The sequence below is a fragment of the Lipotes vexillifer genome, unplaced genomic scaffold (assembly GCF_000442215.2).
Source record: "Lipotes vexillifer unplaced genomic scaffold, Lipotes_vexillifer_v1.1 scaffold1201, whole genome shotgun sequence".
NCBI lineage: Eukaryota > Metazoa > Chordata > Mammalia > Artiodactyla > Lipotidae > Lipotes > Lipotes vexillifer.
The window spans coordinates 798,853-815,889 of record NW_006783542.1 but is presented as its reverse complement, the minus strand read 5'-3'; the positions used below and the strand labels follow the sequence as shown (position 1 = coordinate 815,889).

Below are 17,037 nucleotides of genomic sequence, written 5' to 3'. Positions count from 1 at the left end.
CCGCACGGTCCCCCAGCTGCAGGGTAGCCGCGTGGCCGGGCTCATCGGCCGGAAGCCCGGCCCAGCGCCTCAAGGGGGAGCCGCCCCGAGAGGGAGCGGACGCGGCCGCAGTCCTCGCGGGTGAGCGTGCCCCCGGCCCCACTGCTCGGGCCTGCCTCCCGTCCTACTCCTCTCGTGCGGGACCCGGGCGCGGAGCCGCGGCGGCGGGACGGGACCCTGCGCAGTCCCCTCCCCCTCCCTGTCAACCCCCCCTCCCCCCGGGCCTCGTGCCCAGCGCGCCCCGTCCGGGCCACGGCAGCGCCGTGACGTCACGCGCCTCTGCGTGCGGAGCCGCGGTGGGGGGGGGCGACGCACGAGGGGGTGGACGTCGCGGGGAGGGACGACGCCCGGGGGGAGGGGAGGGGCGTTGGCGCGAACAGGAGACGCGCGTCTGCAGCCTCGCCAGCTCCGCCTCTGTTCCGTCGCGGGGACCTGCGTTCCGAGCTCCTCCCTCTTGAGGGCAGCCGCCCCTCCCCCACCTCCTTGACCTTGTCGGAGACTTGAGGTGGTAACCCTAGACCTTCACTTGGAATTTCGTTGGAATTTTTCTGGAAAAATGGAATCTGGCAATGTGTCCTAAGAATTTTTGTTTTGAGAAAAATATTTCTTAGCATATTTGGCAGCCCCCAAATTAGGTTAAAAGCCTGTTTACCAAACGCCGTCATTTTGCAAAAACCTGTTTGGTTGTAAATGGGAAGCTCTGTGGTTGGAGGCTTGCACACGCTGAGAAGGTGTGAGCTTCAAGTCCCTCAGCCTCCAGGTGCTGAGTCCCCCGTGAGAACTGAACCCACGTAAGATAACACGCGTGTGTATTTCGCGCTCAACTCTGACCTTGGAACCTAGTAACTGCTGCACACGTATTACTAGTGATGCTTGTGGCTTCGTTTTAAAGACTCCAGTTGTGAAGTTTTTCTTTTTGTGTTTTTCTTTTTGTGTTTTCGTTTGTGAACGTGTAACAGAAGGGTTTACCCCAGAATTTCTGTCATGTCTGGTATGTTAAAGTGCAAGTCAGTCCACAGACGGAGGTCAGTGGTGTGAAGCCATGTGCGGTGTATGCAGACAAAACTGTCCTCACCCGGCGGACTTGGGCGGGGGGCGGAAGGGAAGCTTGATGGGAGCATCGCCTTTGTTCTTTTGAAGCAAAACCTGGGGACAGGATGAACTTAGGGTTCTTTATCTGTGACTTTATTGAGGGTAAAATAAATCTCAGTGTATAATTTCTTCCACAGAATATTGAAGGATGTTCGTTCCAAGATCCCTGAAAGTCAGGCGGAATGCTAACGATGATGATAGAAGTTGTGCAGCCAAGAAAGTCAAACCAGAAGCAGAAGACCCCCAGCTGGGTGCAGGCGGGGATGGTCCAGCCGATGATGCCTCGGGTACCAAAGAAGCTGCACTAGCGGCGCATCACGGCGCCCAGCCGCGCCCTCTCCCCGGGCCTGCCAGCCAGGTGCCTGAGGGGGGTCTGGCTGGACCCGGGCAGCGGGCGCAGGACAGCGATCTCCTCGAAGAGCCGGTGAAGTCCTTCTCCAAAACGCAGCGCCAGGCCGAGCCTGGGGAGCCAGTGTGCGTGGTATGCGGGCGCTACGGAGAGTACATCTGCAATGAGACGGATGAAGACGTGTGTAGCCTGGAGTGTAAAGCAAAACACCTCCTGCAGGTGAGCGGAGTGGAGGAGCCGTTAGCGCTGGGCGGTCCACAGAAAGCGGGTTCTGAGCCAGCGGCTCCACGTCCTGCTTCGTATGTCTACACCGAGCACGCCTTTATCTCGAACCTTCGGGAGGACCAGATTGAAAACCTCAGACGGCAGCTGGGAATCGTGGTTCAGGGGCCAGGCGTCCCCAGGCCCATCGTTGACTTTGAGCATTGCGGCTTCCCTGAGGCCTTAAACCTCAATCTGAAGGCCTCGGGCTACGAGGTCCCCACCCCCATCCAGATGCAGATGGTCCCCCTGGGGCTTCTGGGCCGAGACGTGCTGGCCAGCGCGGACACTGGCTCTGGGAAGACGGCCGCCTTCCTGCTTCCCGTCATCATGCGAGCTCTGTTTCAGGTAAGGTAGAGCTCACCTGTGTGAGCCTCAAGAACAGTCAAGGTGTTTACCAAGTGTCATCCTCAACTACGTTAAAATTGCAAACTGCAACCAAGTACTTAGACCTTTAGTCACTGGGACTAAATTTTATTATATTGAACCAGTGTCTTCATTGAAGGTCTAAAAAACTTTCCTTACAAAGCGTTGTCTTTTTAACAAATTTTCTATTGAAGGAACAGGCTTAGGGTTTGGGGTGAAAATCCTGCTGACCAGGTGAGCTGAGATTTTTGTGTCAGTCTAGCCTGCTTCGATGTTGTGTTTTGAAAAACCTGATACCAAAGTCAGAACACTATTGTAGGTTTCAAAATATACCACTAAGTGTGGCCTGCGTTTCATCTTAAAATGATACCACCTTGCCTTACTCGTTGGTTTAGAAGCACTCCTGCACATAATTAGTTTAACAGACGTTTTGAGTAATTATTTGCCAAGTACTAGGGAGTTTGTGAGGTTTGGAGGATGGCAAGGGGGGAAAAGGAGTGAGAAATGTAGGCGAAGGGAGGAGAGAGAGAGGAAATTTTGGACCGCTGAAGCGTAGCAGAAGATAATGTGAGAAAAAAATAAAAGACTGGATTTTCAAAATATAGACGAAACTCACCGGAAGACCAAAATAGAATGTTTGTATAAGTAAGGTCTCCTGACAAAGAAAGAAGTGAATCTACAACAGCACTGAGGGGAGATCGAGGGTAGGATACCAGGCTTCTCCCGGATCTTCAGGGCAACCAGCAGGTGTCTCTTCCGAGGAGGCTGGCTGCAGGTCGCCCGGGCCAGTCGATGGGAAGCCAAGCTTCAGTTTTCCCGCCTTGATTGAGGCAGATGCCTCTCCCTGGTCCTGATGGTGGGGTCTTTCGTTGTCTGTCTGTGTTACGTGAGAAATGGGTGCAGTTTGTGCTGGTTTTGGAGGAGAATTCTGCAGTTGAGCAGAAGGCCGGTGGGCTGATGGGACCACTTTCAAAGAAAAGTGCTCCTGGGGCTGCCTTGGGGCTTGCGTCCACAGCAGCAGAGCTCACTGCTGGTGTGTTTCACATCTTTGCAGAGCAAGATGCCATCCGCGCTCGTCCTCACGCCCACGCGGGAGCTGGCCATCCAGATAGAGCGCCAGGCCAAGGAACTGATGAGCGGCCTGCCCCGCATGAGGACCGCGCTCCTGGTGGGGGGCCTGCCCGCCCCCCCGCAGCTCCACCGCTTGCGCCAGCGCGTTCAGGTGGGCTCCCTGGACCGAACGCCTTTGCAGAGGACTTAAGCAATGCAGGAACTAAGGGTTTTCGCCCCCTGAGGAACTTCAGAGTGTGATTTTACGTGGCCTTAAAAGTCTTGCCACGTGAACCTTAATTTTAAAGTTCGTTTTCTGTGGGGAAGGCCAGGAGCACAGGTTAGGGAGGTGCCTTTTGTTTTCCCAACGCTGTCGGATGTTCTCACAGCCATTACCACCTTTAGTCATTGCGTTTGCTCTGGGAGGTGGGGTGGCGTACCCCCTCTTTCACGGCTGAGAAGATGAATCTCCGAAAGGTGGGCCTTACCTCATCAGGATCGTGGCTGATACACTTTAGAGCGTGATTCCTACAAACAAGGACACTGTCCTTCAACATCACAATCCAGTTATAGACCCAGGAAATTCACGCTGGTCCGTTGGCATGCATTAACATTGGTGTCACGGCTTCCGACCCAACTCAGGTTTTGCTAGTTGTCCCATCAGCTTTTTTCCATCGAGTTCAGAGTCTTTTGTTGCTTGCAGCTGTCATGTCTCTCTCAGTGTCTTCAGTTTGGAACCGATCTTTCCTTTTTTCTCAGGATCTTGGCACTTTTTAAGGATTATAAGCCACCTCCTTGGAAGAACAGCCCTGAACTGATTAGATTCAAGTTATGGGCCTTGAATTTAGTTCTTTAACAGAACATCACAGAAGAGATGCTTTTCTTTTCATTATATCCTTTTAGATGGCACATGGTTTCAGTTTGTCCTTTTACTGGTGCTTTTATCTGTCAAGTTAAAACTGTAGAGTTTGTTTGTACCCTTTGTGTTGGATAAGTATTTTAAGGGGAGTACTTTCAGGTTGTAAACTTATTGAGCTTCCCCAAACTTTCCACTTATTTACCTTTTTGTTTGTTTGTTTTTGTTTTTGTTTGTTTGTTTGTTTTGCGGTATGCGGGCCTCTCACTGTTGTGGCCTCTTCCGTTGCGGAGCAACAGGCTCCGGACGCGCAGGCTCAGCGGCCATGGCTCACGGGCCCAGCCGCTCCGCGGCATGTGGGATCTTCCCGGACCGGGGCACGAACCCGTGTCCCCTGCATGGGCAGGCGGACTCTCAACCACTGCGCCACCAGGGAAGCCCCTTATTTACTTTTTTTATATCAGTATGGACTCATGGTTCCCTGTTTTTTTTACAGGGTTATAATCTGTTTGACCAGTGGAAGCACCTTCCAGTCGGTTTCCGTGTCCTTTTATCATATCCTTGTCATTCTTTGACTACTTTCTTACTTTCCATCTAAAGAAGATGTTCCGTACTTGCCTCGTTCTTTCCTGGCCTCAGCCCTGGAACCCTCTCCAGGGAGCCCTGGCTCCTTTGGTGTGGAGAATAGTATTCAGAAAGCGAGACCTGGGCTCTCCCTGGGCTCCTTGCTGTTGAGCTGTCATTGCTTCTGGGACCTCAGCCTATCTGAGACCATGAGTTCACGTTGATACTCCCAGTTCTCATTCATCACAAGGTTCCTTTTACGTTTTCTGTTTCCACGTCGGTAACTCTGACGATGAGAAACCTGCCATCCCTTATCCTTTATGTAGTTATTTATCTGCCCCATCCCCCGGCATGTCACCAGTGTCCCTCCCTCACAGCGATGCCTTCCTCCCTGGACTCTGCCCCGCACGGCCTCACCCCTCCTCGCCCGGCTGCCGCATCCCCTGCCGCCCGGGCCAGGACTCACAGACACCTACCCTCTGGGGGGAAAAGCAGCTGAAGCGTCTGTGTGCTCAGCAGAGCTATCTTTCAAGAGTAAGGACAAGACGAAGAGCTACTCAGATAAACAAAACCAAGAGAGTGTATTGCCAGTGGACCATCTAAAGGAACTTCTGGAGGAAGCCTTTCTGCAGATAAAGAAGATTCCAGAGAGGAAGGTGGGGGGGTGGAAGGAAGCTGGTGCAAAGTCGGCAGTAAGTGTGTGGGCGAAGCTAAACAAGCACAGGCCAAGTGACCAGGAACAAGCCGTGGTTTCAAATAATGGGGTGAATACCGTCCCACAGCGTGTAAGGGCAGGCGAGATGCGATCGCGGTAAAGCATCGCCCTGGATCCTTCAAGAACAAGCTAAAAGTGTCGATTAACTTTATAGTAAGTTATAGATTTGTTGACATTCAAGGCGAAGCACTGAAAGAATGAAAAAAAAGTTGATAACTTCCAAACCATCGGAGGGGAAAATGGAAGAGAAGGAGTGAACTCAAGTCAAAGTAATTAAAATTGACTTGATATCTGTGGATGTCTGAAGTACCCACGCCAAACTGGGGTGGGTGTTCTGGGGGTACGGACCTTTTATCATCCGCGGCGACGTTGCCACTGTGCGGGTGTGGACTGGAAAAGTGGGTACAGCTGAACATAGGAGGTCATTTGTAACTCCACCAGAGTTATCCCGGCACTCTCTCATTTAATCCTCACGATAGTTTTTAGCATTTCCATCTTACGACCGATGCCTGCTGAAGTTTCACTAAAGAGCCTCTACTTTTAACCACAACTTCAGCTAATATATGATAAAACTGTTAAGACCCTTGAGTGACCTTAGAGTTCATCGTACCCAGCCTCGTAATTTAAAAGTGAAATAGCAGGCCCAGAGAGGGCAAGGGGTTTGCATTTGTTCACGGAGCCAGATAGCGGCGAGCGTGCTCGTAAGGCCCTCCCAGCGTGGGCCCTGCCAGGTTCTCAGGCCTCATCCGCCTTCTCCCCCCTCCACCCACGCCAGCCTCCCCGCCTCCGAGCTCACAGGTCACGATGCCCTTCCCTCTCCCTGGACCTGCCCGTCGTGCTCACTCCCACTACTCCCCTGGGTGTTGGCTTGTGTTTTAGCAGCACTGAGTACGTCCCTCCATTGATCACGCCCTGTCATGATTCTCATGAGCACGTGTTGGCCCTGTTTCTTCCTTAGTGTCATGACTTGCACGAGAGCAGAGACCAAGTCTGACTTACTCATCACCGAGTTCCGAGTACTTACACCAGAGTCTGGCATGCATTGGCCACTCAGTAAGTGTAGAATGAAGGAATACGTGAGTGAATGAACGCCATCGAACTTTCTAATTTGCCTTTTCTCTTTCGTTCAGGTTGTCATAGCAACTCCTGGGCGCCTTCTGGATATAATAAAGCAGAGCTCTGTAGAGCTTGGTGGCATAAAGATTGTAGTAGTGGATGAAGTAAGTAGTGGTGTTTAAAAACAGAGTTTTATATAATCTGTGAAAAGCACATTATAGTTATTTAATTGCATTGTATATTTTCAGGCATTTTCTCTCCCAAAGGAAAACAATTCAGGGATTTTTTTTTTTAATTGGCAATAGTGGTTCTTAAGTTGGTTCCTGTGTAGTGCTGCAGCTAAACTAAAATCAAACCACCACTGTCTTGTCCTAATTGATTGAAAATGTAAACTTAACAGGTATACTGTATTCTCAAGTGTTAAGTTTTTTTAAACATGCTGGGTGTCATTTGTCTACGGAAAAAAGAAGGAAATCGGTGGCAAATAACTCAGTGGGAATTTTGGACACAGGTGTCTGTGGTTGTGATTTTCTGTGTTGCATAGAGCAAATAGGCATTTTTATACTTTGGGCTTGCTTAATAAGAAGAAAATGTGTTATTGTTTGATGATAATCCATCGCGTACCAACCGGACGGGGTGGGGGGCACGGCTGTCCTGCCTTCATGCTCTTCCCTCTGGCTGTGACGGGGCAGAGCCTTGGGCTTACCCAGCAGTGATCAATGCTGACCAGTGACAACAACCTGGCCTGCGTCTGTGGCGCCAGGGAGTAGCCTCAGGACAGCAGAGGGTGTGGCCGCAACACAGCCAAGACCCAGAAGACGGGGGTTTGAGCCTTTACTGCGCCTGCTAGTCATTTCATTTCCCAGAGTCGTGGCAAGGAAGAGTAGTGGTTGCGAAAACTTCTCGCACTGAAAAGTCCCATATAAATGTAAAATAATATCCAGTCCTTTAGAAAGTGCCGCTAAGTCAGTGTTTTCCTGGCCCGGCCTTTGGGGGACCTGATGTGTTGCGTTGGATTGTCGTCCTCACTGGCACCCTGAACCTGTGGCTGGGTTTCCCCTGTGGATAAGCCCATATCCTTAGGTTTCCCTTCCCCGTCTTATGAGCCCAAGGATGATCCTTGTAGAGAATTTATTCATGCTCCCCCTCTTCAGAGCATTTTCATTTTCTTACGTTAACAAGGTTTCCGGGGCACCCCAGGGCTGCGCTCAAGGTGATGGTGTCCGAGGAGTGCTGTCCGGCAGAAGTGCACCGATGCCCAGCTCCTCGGTGACTGGGGACGTGGCTCCTGTGTGGTCAGGGGAGAGGAGCCGGTCAACAGCATAATCGCTCACATACTGAAACTTAAGTCAGCACAGAGGTGCTCTTTGGGTGCAGGGGACGAGCCCTGGGTGAGATGGGTAGTGTCACAAAGAAGCTTTAAACACCCTCCAAGCCTACAAGGTGCCCTGTTCACAAAAGCAGGTGAAGGTCTGAATTCGTCCCGAGAGCCGAGGCTTGCCCTCCGCCAGTGCAAGCTGTCAGTAGGACCGTGTATGTGCTCAGGGTTCAGGAGGAGAAATGAGAGGGTCGGCACGTTGGCTTCTCAGGGGTCACGGGACTTGACCTGAGCCTCAGAAGAGGGGAGAGGATTTAGAAGATTAGAGGATGCGTCCAGTGTCCCAGGTGAAGAGACTAAGGCGAGCCGACTCGGTCGGGTCAGGCAGTGCACGTGTGCGGGGCCGGCGGGAGAGACGGGCCAGCCTGAGGGTCCTGCGTAAGAGGTAACAGGAGGTGAAGCCGGTGGCTGGCGGGTCGCGTTGCAGAGGACCCGGAAGGGAGGACGCAGGGGAGTTTGGCTGTGACCTGCGGGCGGTGAGGCTTAGATTACTGGGCGGGTGTGCCGCGTGGGAAGTGGTAGTTTCCGGGCTCTGCTGCCCATGCAGGGGAGTTAGAGGAGGAAGAAGAAAGCCAGGCAGCGGCCCAGGCGAGGGGGGAGGGTTGGGGACGGGCTGGAGGCAGGCGTCGGGGTTCGCCTGAGCGTCACAGTCAATCACTTACGGGTCGTGTGATGACCGGACACGTGGGAGGACGAAGGTGGGTGGGGTGCGCCTTGATTTAGGGCCCACGGGGATGGGCTGGGGCCTGGTAGACACACTCGAGTTGGTTTTGGAGATGTGGAATCTCACGTGGGTGCTGGATGAAGGGGCAGGTGCCAGACCCATGCGTGAGGGTCCGCGGCACGTGCTGACTTCTCTAAGGGGGAAGTTGAGAGGCGGGCAGTGGGCTGAGGCTCTGCCTTGTGCAGCTGAAGACAAGTCAGTGAACAGAGAGGTGGTCTGAGAGCCCAGAGGGAACTGGGAACAAATGATGTCCCTGGGGAGATGGGCCACGGTTCGGGGGCAGGGGGAGGGGGCCGGACACAGGAGTGGTCAGGCCGGAAGTCTAAGACAGTCCTTCAGGATTAGGAAAATCTGCTGTCACCCTCCGCGTGCCCCATGTCCCGAGGATTCTCTCCCACCCCCTCCGCCAGCTCTTCCTTTGTTACGTGTCCGTGACTCAGAACCTTCCCTCTGGAGCCGCCCTGCAGACCTCAGGCCCCCTCATCTCTGCTCCGGGGACCCGTGCGCAGACCGTCCTTCTACTGCAGTGTGTTCCCTGCTCCACCCCGCGACCAGGCGCGCTGTTTGCCGTTTCCCCAGTGGCTGAGATGGAGAACCAGAGCTCGCGCTTGGATGCTCTGGTTCCGTGGGTCTGGGGTGGAGTCCGGGAATGTTTGCGCTGCTTACCTTTAGGGAGGCTTGGGGCATACGGACCGTACTAACTGCTGACGTACAGTGCTGAGAATACTGAATGCTTATCTATCAAATCCATTAGGGCTTTTCCCGTGCTAGCCTTTGTTCTTGGTTGTGAGGATGTGATGGAAAACGAGGTGAGCTGTGACACAGGCGTGTACACAAGGTGACGGGACAGAGGCGCCTGAGGAGAGGAGGACCCTCAGGTGGAAGGGGCCTCTGGGGGGCCCCCTAGGCTGAGGGCTGAAGAGCAGCAGCTGCCACGCAGAGATCCATCTGGAGGAAGGACTCCAAGTGGGAGAAGGGCCGCCAGCCACAGGGGGACAGGTGAGGACAAGTGGCGAGTGGGGCAGGTCCCGGGGAGGGAGATGGGCTTGCAGGAGGGGCGAGGGGGAGGCCGGAGGCTGGGCCGGGCCGGGCTGGGGTGGGCGCCCTCCTGGAGTGATGGGAGGTCTCGGGAGGCTTGGGCCAAGGAGGAGCACCTGTGACACGTCCTCGGGCATCTGTCTCATTGCCTGAGGTGAGCGGGTTCTGGCCGGCCGAGGCAGGAGTCAGGGGTCCGCACGGATGTCATCAGAGTCTGCGGGGCTGCTGATGGATTGGAGGTGGGGTGATGATGATGAGAGACGAAACAGAGGTGCCTGATGGTGCCATCTCCCGAGATGCTGCTGGAGTAGGACTGGGTCTGGCAGTGGGAGACACGGTCTGTTTTGAACATGTTAAATTCCAGAGGCCTTGAGGTCCAGCTGGGGCCACAGAATGGACAGTGAGTCTCCACGACTTGAGTCCAGGGAGGCGGTTATGGCCCCGAGTGAGGTTTGGGGCATCTTTGACGTGTCCGTGGTGCTCAGAGCCCTGGAACTTGTTGAGCTTCCTGGAGAGAGAGCGTGGGTTGAGATGGAGGGAGCCTGGGACGCAGCCCACCGGCTCATTGACGTACAGAAATTGTCTGAAAAAGGAGAGCCAGGGAGGGAAGGAAGACCAGGGCTTGAGGGAGTGCTGGTCAGGTTGTGCCGTGCTGTTATTTAACTGTATCGTGTTTCAAGGATATGAACATAGTAAGTTTCCCTTCTGGACCATCAATTCTGGAAAGGTAGGGTCTCTTCCCGTGTCCTCACCGTCGAGCACACAGCACTGAGCTTGGTGTTCATGACGTAGGTTTGGAGCCAGTGGTCCCCAGTCCACACCCCAGCTCCACCACATCGTAGGACACTGTGTCATGTGCCTCAGTTTCCACATCTGTAAAGCGGGGTCACTATAGTGCCCACCTCCCACCATGCTCCCTTGAAAGGTGCCTAGCGTCCAGTAAATGCCCATCAAATGGGGACTGTCAGCCACTGTTGGCTACGAGTTAAGGTTTGCTGAGTGGAGTGAATGTTTAGCCTGGGGACCCTCAGGAGTGAAGTTTTGGTGGCAGAGATGGAAGTCGGATTGTCTGGGATTAAGCACAATCACGAGCAGTGAAGAAATGCGGGTGACACCAAGAACAGTCCCCAGAAAATTAGGCCAGGTTTTCTGTTTAATTAGGGGACACCTACGTTCACCTCTTACCTTATTAATGCTTACTCTGTATCCAAGTGCTTTCTCCCCCGGGGGACTCTGAGATTTTCAGAGTAGCCTTGTGTTCATTGTGAGTGGCTCTACTGTTTGAATCACCTTAAATTTAAGTAGTCCTTTTAATTCTAAGAGGTTTTTTAAAGTACATGTTCCTCCACATTTTAATCTGTTAACATCCCTCTAAGGTAGGTAGGAAAATAGATTTATAAATGGAAACTGAGGTGTAGAAAGAGTAAGATTTTCCCAAGGTCTGATTGATAATGGCTTTCAAAAAATACGGTTTAGATGGGAGCCAGTCATGAATATTGTTTAGGTAGGGGCATGTGTGTGTGTGTGTGTGTCTGTGTGTGTGTAAGTGAAACAGAACGTTCATGAAACAATACTTACCCTTTTGACGTGTGATTTCTCTATTCTCATATGTTTTATTCTGTCCTATTTTGTGGTTTTAAAAACTGCTCTTCATGGCCCATTCTGCAGTTTGAATAACAACTGTATTCTATGAGTAATCCACGTACATTAAAGAGAAGTTAAGAAACAGGAGGAAAAACACCCATATTCCCATGTGAAACAACCATAAATAACCATAGTCATTGTATTTCTTTTTCATTCTCTCCTGGCCTTGAGAATTCAGACATTATTCTGTAGACACTGGGAAACTTTAAAGGATTTTAAGCCTGAGTGTATTATAATCAGACTCATATTCTCCATGTGGAGAATAGCCTTTGAGCAAGAAAGCTGGTTCCCAGGAGGGAGGGGAGGGCTTGAGCCAGGGTGGTGGCTGTAGGGAGGGGGGGCGGTTTCCAGACACAGTTAGGACATGGAAAGTAAGTGAGGCAGTGCTGGTGTCTGGGTAGTGGGATGATGGGCAAGTTTGGTTTTCTCTACTTTGTTTTGTTTACCAAGTTTTCAACAGTGAGCACATTATTACTTCTAGTATTTAAAAATAATAATAGGGCTTCCCTGGTGGCACAGTGGTTGAGAATCTGCCTGCCAATGCAGGGGACACGGGTTCGAGCCCTGGCCCGGGAAGATCCCACATGCCACGGAGCAACTAGGCCCGTGAGCCACAACTACTGAGCCTGCGCGTCTGGAGCCTGTGCTCCGCAATAAGAGAGGCCGCCGTAGTGAGAGGCCCGCGCATCGCGATGAAGAGTGGCCCCCGCTTGCCACAACTAGAGAAAGCCCTCGCACAGAAACGAAGACCCAACACAGCCAAAAATAAATAATAAATAAATAATTTTTTAAAAAAAGAAAGAAGTATGCTCTTTAAATAAAATAATAATAATTGCATCTTAAAAGGAGTTAGACAAAGACTTAAAAATGGCTGTTGAATGTGGTACCTGGGGAGTGATTGAAGACCTGAAGGGGCCGGTGAGGGGCGGGAGTGAGTCCTGGACCGGACAGTGGGGGGAGGGCGGGGAGGCGGGGGAGGGAGACCACAGGGCTGGAGGACTCTTCCAGGAAGTTTGGGTGAGAAGAGAAACTGAAGGAATTTATTTCTCATGGTCTTATTTTTTCTGAACCAGAAGCAAGGCCATCTACTGATATGAATGGGGCTTAGTGGGATTACTGAGGCACCGTGGGGATGTTTGCAGACACACTGCGGGTGTGGGTTCTCTCTGTCTGCTAGTTAGTTGAAACACTGAGAAGGACCTTGCTGGTACTTTATATACTTTATCTCATTAATCCTCATCACAGCCCCAGGAGGTAGTTACTATTATCATTTCCATTTATAAAGGGAAAAACTAAGGCTTAAAGCTTTTCATTAACTTGCTTGAGGTCATGGGTAGAGCCAGGATCAAACCCAGACCATCTTGATAATTTCATATTTTTTAAATGTCATAGAGTGAATAATTCTAAAACAAGTGATCGAGCTTCAGTCTGACAGCACATTAGTGGACACTAAAACAATTCAATGTCTTATTTTCCAAAATTATAGACACCCAGATTATATTTGAAAATCAAGATAGCCTTAACTTTTCTTTATTTTTTTTCTTTATTTTTTTTTCTGCGCTACGCGGGCCTCTCACTGTTGTGGCCTCTCCCGTTGCGGAGCACAGGCTCCGGACGCGCAGGCTCAGCGGCCACAGCTCACGGGCCCAGCCGCTCTGCGGCATGTGAGATCTTCCTGGACCGGGTCACGAACCCGTGTCCCCTGCATGGGCAGGCGGACTCTCAACCACTGCGCCACCAGGGAAGCCCCTGTTTTTATTTTTTTTTTAATGTTTTTTAATTTTTGGCTGTGTCGGGTCTTAGTTGTGGCACGCGGGATCTTTCGTTGTAGCGCACAGGCTTGTCTCTAGTTGTGGCACACAGGCTCCAGAGCGTGTGGGCTCCGTAGTTGTGGTGTGTGGGCTCCAGAGCACGTGGGCTCTGTAGTTGCAGTTCATGGGCTCAGTAGTTGGCAGCACGCGGGCCCCCGCGGCATTTGGGATTTTAGTTCCCAAACCAGGGATTGAACCCTCGTTCCTTGCATTGGAAGGCGGATTCTTAACCACTGGATCACCAGGGAAGTCCCTCATTGTTTTTAGAAACCAGCAATGCAGAGGTATATACAGAAGTGAAAACCCCCAAATTAAATTTTTTTTGTTTATTTGAAATCATATTTTATTATAAATGTATGTTCATGGTAAAAAAAAAAAAATTCAAAAACTTCCCTGGCGGTCCAGTGGTTAAGACTCTGTGCTTCTAATGCAGGGGGCGCAGGTTCAATCCCTGGTTGGGGAACTGGGATCCCACATGCTGCACAGTGTGGCCAAAAAAAAAGAAGGAAAAGATCAAACTTTGCAGAAAGCTATAAAATGAGGAATAAAATTGTTCCCCCCCCAGCTCACAAGTCTCTCCAGAGTTAGCAATTAACTTTCCTGAGTATATACACAGATGGTCTCATGTGATACATAGTGTTCTCTATTTTGCTTCTTTCCTCCTAGCAGAGATAAAGAGCTTTCTGGTCATTTTTCATGCTAGCACCGTGTTGTATGGTATGGATCTACCATAACTTACTTAAAGTCTCCCTCCTGTTGGATATTTAGGCTGGATATGGTGGGGGGTTTTGGCCGCTATTACTAATGCCATAATAAAAATCTTTGTATATCATTATAAACCTAGTTACACAATATGTAGTTTTATATAAATATATTTTTTTCCCAGTTAATCCTTTGGCTTTTGACATTGTGGTGTATTTTTCCGTGTAAAGAGTTCTAAGTTTTTTACGTTCTTAATTGTATCCGTTTTTTTCCTAGGGTGGCCCTGGGTTTTCACGGAGGACTAACTTTACAATGATTTTGTTTAGGCTGATACCATGTTAAAGATGGGCTTTCAACAGCAAGTGCTTGATGTTTTGGAAAATGTGCCTCGTGACTGTCAGACCCTTTTGGCTTCGGCCACGATTCCAGCCAGCATAGAGCAGCTCGCAAGCCAGCTTCTGCGCGACCCCGTGAGAATCATCGCTGGGGGGGAGAACCTGCCCTGCTCCAACGTGCGCCAGGTTGTGTTATGGGTGGAAGAACCAGCCAAAAAGAAGAAACTATTTGAAATCTTGAATGTGAGTGTGGAAAAGCCGTCAGCCCTGCTTTGTAGATTGCACTTGCATTTCTCACAGTTTTTTGTTTCTTTGTTTTTTCTGGCCACACGGCTTGTGGGGTCTTAGTTCCCCGACCAGGGATTGAACCCGGGCCTTCCGCAGTGAAAGCATGGAGTCCTAACCACTGGACCGCCAGGGAAGTCTCCACGGTTCTTTTTTTTTTTTTAAGTAAATTTATTTATTATTTTATTTATTTATTTTTGGCTGTGTTGGGTCTTCATTGCTGTGCGCAGGCTTTCTCTAGTTGCGGCGAGCGGGGGCTACTCTTTGTTGCGGTGCGCAAGCGTCTCATTGCAGTGGCTTCTCTTGTTGGAGCACGGGCTCTAGGTGAGCGGGCTTCAGTAGTTGTGGCACACAGACTCAGTAGTTGTGGCTCACAGGCTTTAGAGCGCAGGCTCAGTAGTTGTGGCGCGTGGGTTTAGTTGCTCCGCGGCATGTGGGATCTTCCCGGACCAGGGCTCGAACCCGTGTCCCCTGCCTTGGCAGGAGGATTCTTAACCACCGGGCCACCAGAGAAGCCATCTCCACAGTTCTTGAGAGAGTGCTTTTTAGCTGCAGCTTCAGGGGAACTTGCTGTAGATGTTTAATAATAAATTGCTTTGCTTACTTCAGAATCCTTTAGGGTTCAAATAAAGTTTTATTTGTGAAAACATGCAGTGTAGACGCAAGGTTGGGTTTTTTTCGCGTTATTGTAGAAAGATATTTAAGTATCAGGGTTATTCCCAAAGAATATTTTTTTTGTTTCAAAAATTTTTAGTAGTTTTACATATAAGGTGAAGACAAGTTCTTTCCTAGCTGTTCTGTCCTTGAGAAATAGAATTTTTTTAACAGTAACTGGATTAAGCAGAAATTTGTTAAGTGGGTGGTATGTACAAGCGTAGTTGTTAAAAATACAATATTAAGTTAAATATGGTTTATTTTGACTTATGAACAATTTTGGAAATTTTAAATTGCACTTAAAATCATTTCTGCAGTTTTCGTGAGGTGATGCAGAGTGTGAAGGACGTACACTGTTTGCCCTCTGTGCGTATTTTAAAGAAAACACTCACCTTAACAGAATGTGCCTTTTTTCCTTCTTAGCAGTGTTGGTAAACCTATTGATAACTAGTTTATACTGATGTTCTCAGAAAAACGTCCCATTGTAAATTATGTTATAGCAGTTATTTTAAATATGTGTTTTTAATGTTTCAGGATAAGAAACTCTTTAAGCCTCCAGTGTTAGTATTTGTGGACTGCAAACTAGGAGCAGATCTGTTGAGCGAGGCTGTTCAGAAAATCACAGGTCTGAAAAGCACCTCTATGCACTCGGAAAAGTCACAGCCGGAAAGGAAAAACATACTGAAGGTGACACCCAGCGTTCTGTTTTCTTCTCTTTCCTGTAAATCTGTTTTGCCTCATTTTCAAGAGATACCATATTATCTGCTGCTTTTTAAAGCAGACCTTTTTTTTTTTAATGACCCTGAGAACTTCAGGCATGCAGCGGTGTGAAGTTAATTGTTTCTCTTGCTCAGGCTTCTGTGTTTTGGGAGCAATAAGCTTGTCCCCTAGGGATTGTCTACTAAATAGATTAATCGTTCAGAATCCGCCATTTCTGAAATCAGGTCACTTTGGACTGAGGCATAGAGTAGTTCACCTTTGGAAAAGGTTTGCCTGAATAAATTATTAGAAAAAATTGGGGGTTGGTGTCAGAAGGCCTTTAAGCTACATATGTCTCTCAGATGTACTAAGACCTATGCTTACTGCGAAGGTATTGCAACAACAGTGTTGAAGACAGTGTTGAGAAAAGAAAGGATAAAATCTGAATGACAGAAAACCACTCAAGATAAATCCTCAATAATGAATTTTGTTGCTGTTTTGGAAAGGGTTTACTTGAAGGAGACTATGAAGTTGTCGTGAGCACGGGGGTCCTAGGAAGAGGCCTGGACTTGGTCAGCGTCAAGCTGGTTGTCAATTTCGACATGCCTCCCAGCATGGATGAGTACGTGCATCAGGTAAGGAGATTTCATACGTTACTACCATTTTGCTCGTAAATTTTCTTATGCAAGGCATTGTCGTTATAATGGTAAGTTAAAGCAGGACGTAAAACCGCATGTATTTTTGCTTTTAAAATATATGAACTAAATTATGTTTTTCAAAACTATATGGATGCCTAGAATGCATTAAAAATCAGTTGGAAATAAACTAAAATGTTTATTTAAAAAATTGAAGTGACTAGCTTTTGGTGTAGTTTAATTTGCTTTATATTTTTTGTTTTCTTCAGTGAGTATATTAAATGGCTTTTATAAGCAGAAAAAGAGGGCTTTGTTTAAAAAGGTTGTTTTAAGTTGCTGCATCTGGCCAAAATAAAGTCGATCTGCTGAAGTGTTTGTTTTTTTAGGAATCATGTCTTCATCTCCTCTTCATACCCTTATTCGCTCTAGACTTTCACCTTTCAGAGTTTGGTTCCTTTCCTTTGCTGCCAGAGATAACAGCAGCTCTTCTTTCTCTCAGAAATAAAGCCTCTCTGAGCGCCACGTTATCTCACTGACCGCTACCTGTCTTCCTTCTCCGGCATCACTTACAGACTCTTCAAGTAAAGCCTTTCTCTGATGTTCTTAGAATCACCTCTGAATGTCACATTTACTGAAGTCGGCCACTGAAATGCCTTTAGCGCCCTTACTGAGTTGTTGCTTTATTTTTCATAAGACTTAATAATCTAGCAGTCTGCTCTCTCTCTCCCTCCTTCTCGCTCTCTCTCTTTTTTCCTTCCTTTCTTTTTTTTTTTTTTTTTTTTTT

At 49.3% G+C, this 17,037-nt stretch overlaps 1 protein-coding gene across 1 annotated transcript in view; it reads left to right on the top strand.

The window, feature by feature from the left end:
• The first annotated feature begins 1,279 nt into the window (after window positions 1-1,279).
• Window positions 1,280-17,037, top strand: part of DDX59 (DEAD-box helicase 59) — a 20,982-nt gene continuing 5,224 nt past the window's right edge. The window contains exons 1-6 of the mRNA XM_007456133.1: window positions 1,280-2,089; window positions 3,162-3,329; window positions 6,423-6,512; window positions 13,972-14,223; window positions 15,454-15,606; window positions 16,125-16,253. Coding sequence (XP_007456195.1) covers window positions 1,280-2,089; window positions 3,162-3,329; window positions 6,423-6,512; window positions 13,972-14,223; window positions 15,454-15,606; window positions 16,125-16,253 — 1,602 coding nt within the window. The remainder of the gene's footprint in view (window positions 2,090-3,161; window positions 3,330-6,422; window positions 6,513-13,971; window positions 14,224-15,453; window positions 15,607-16,124; window positions 16,254-17,037) is intronic.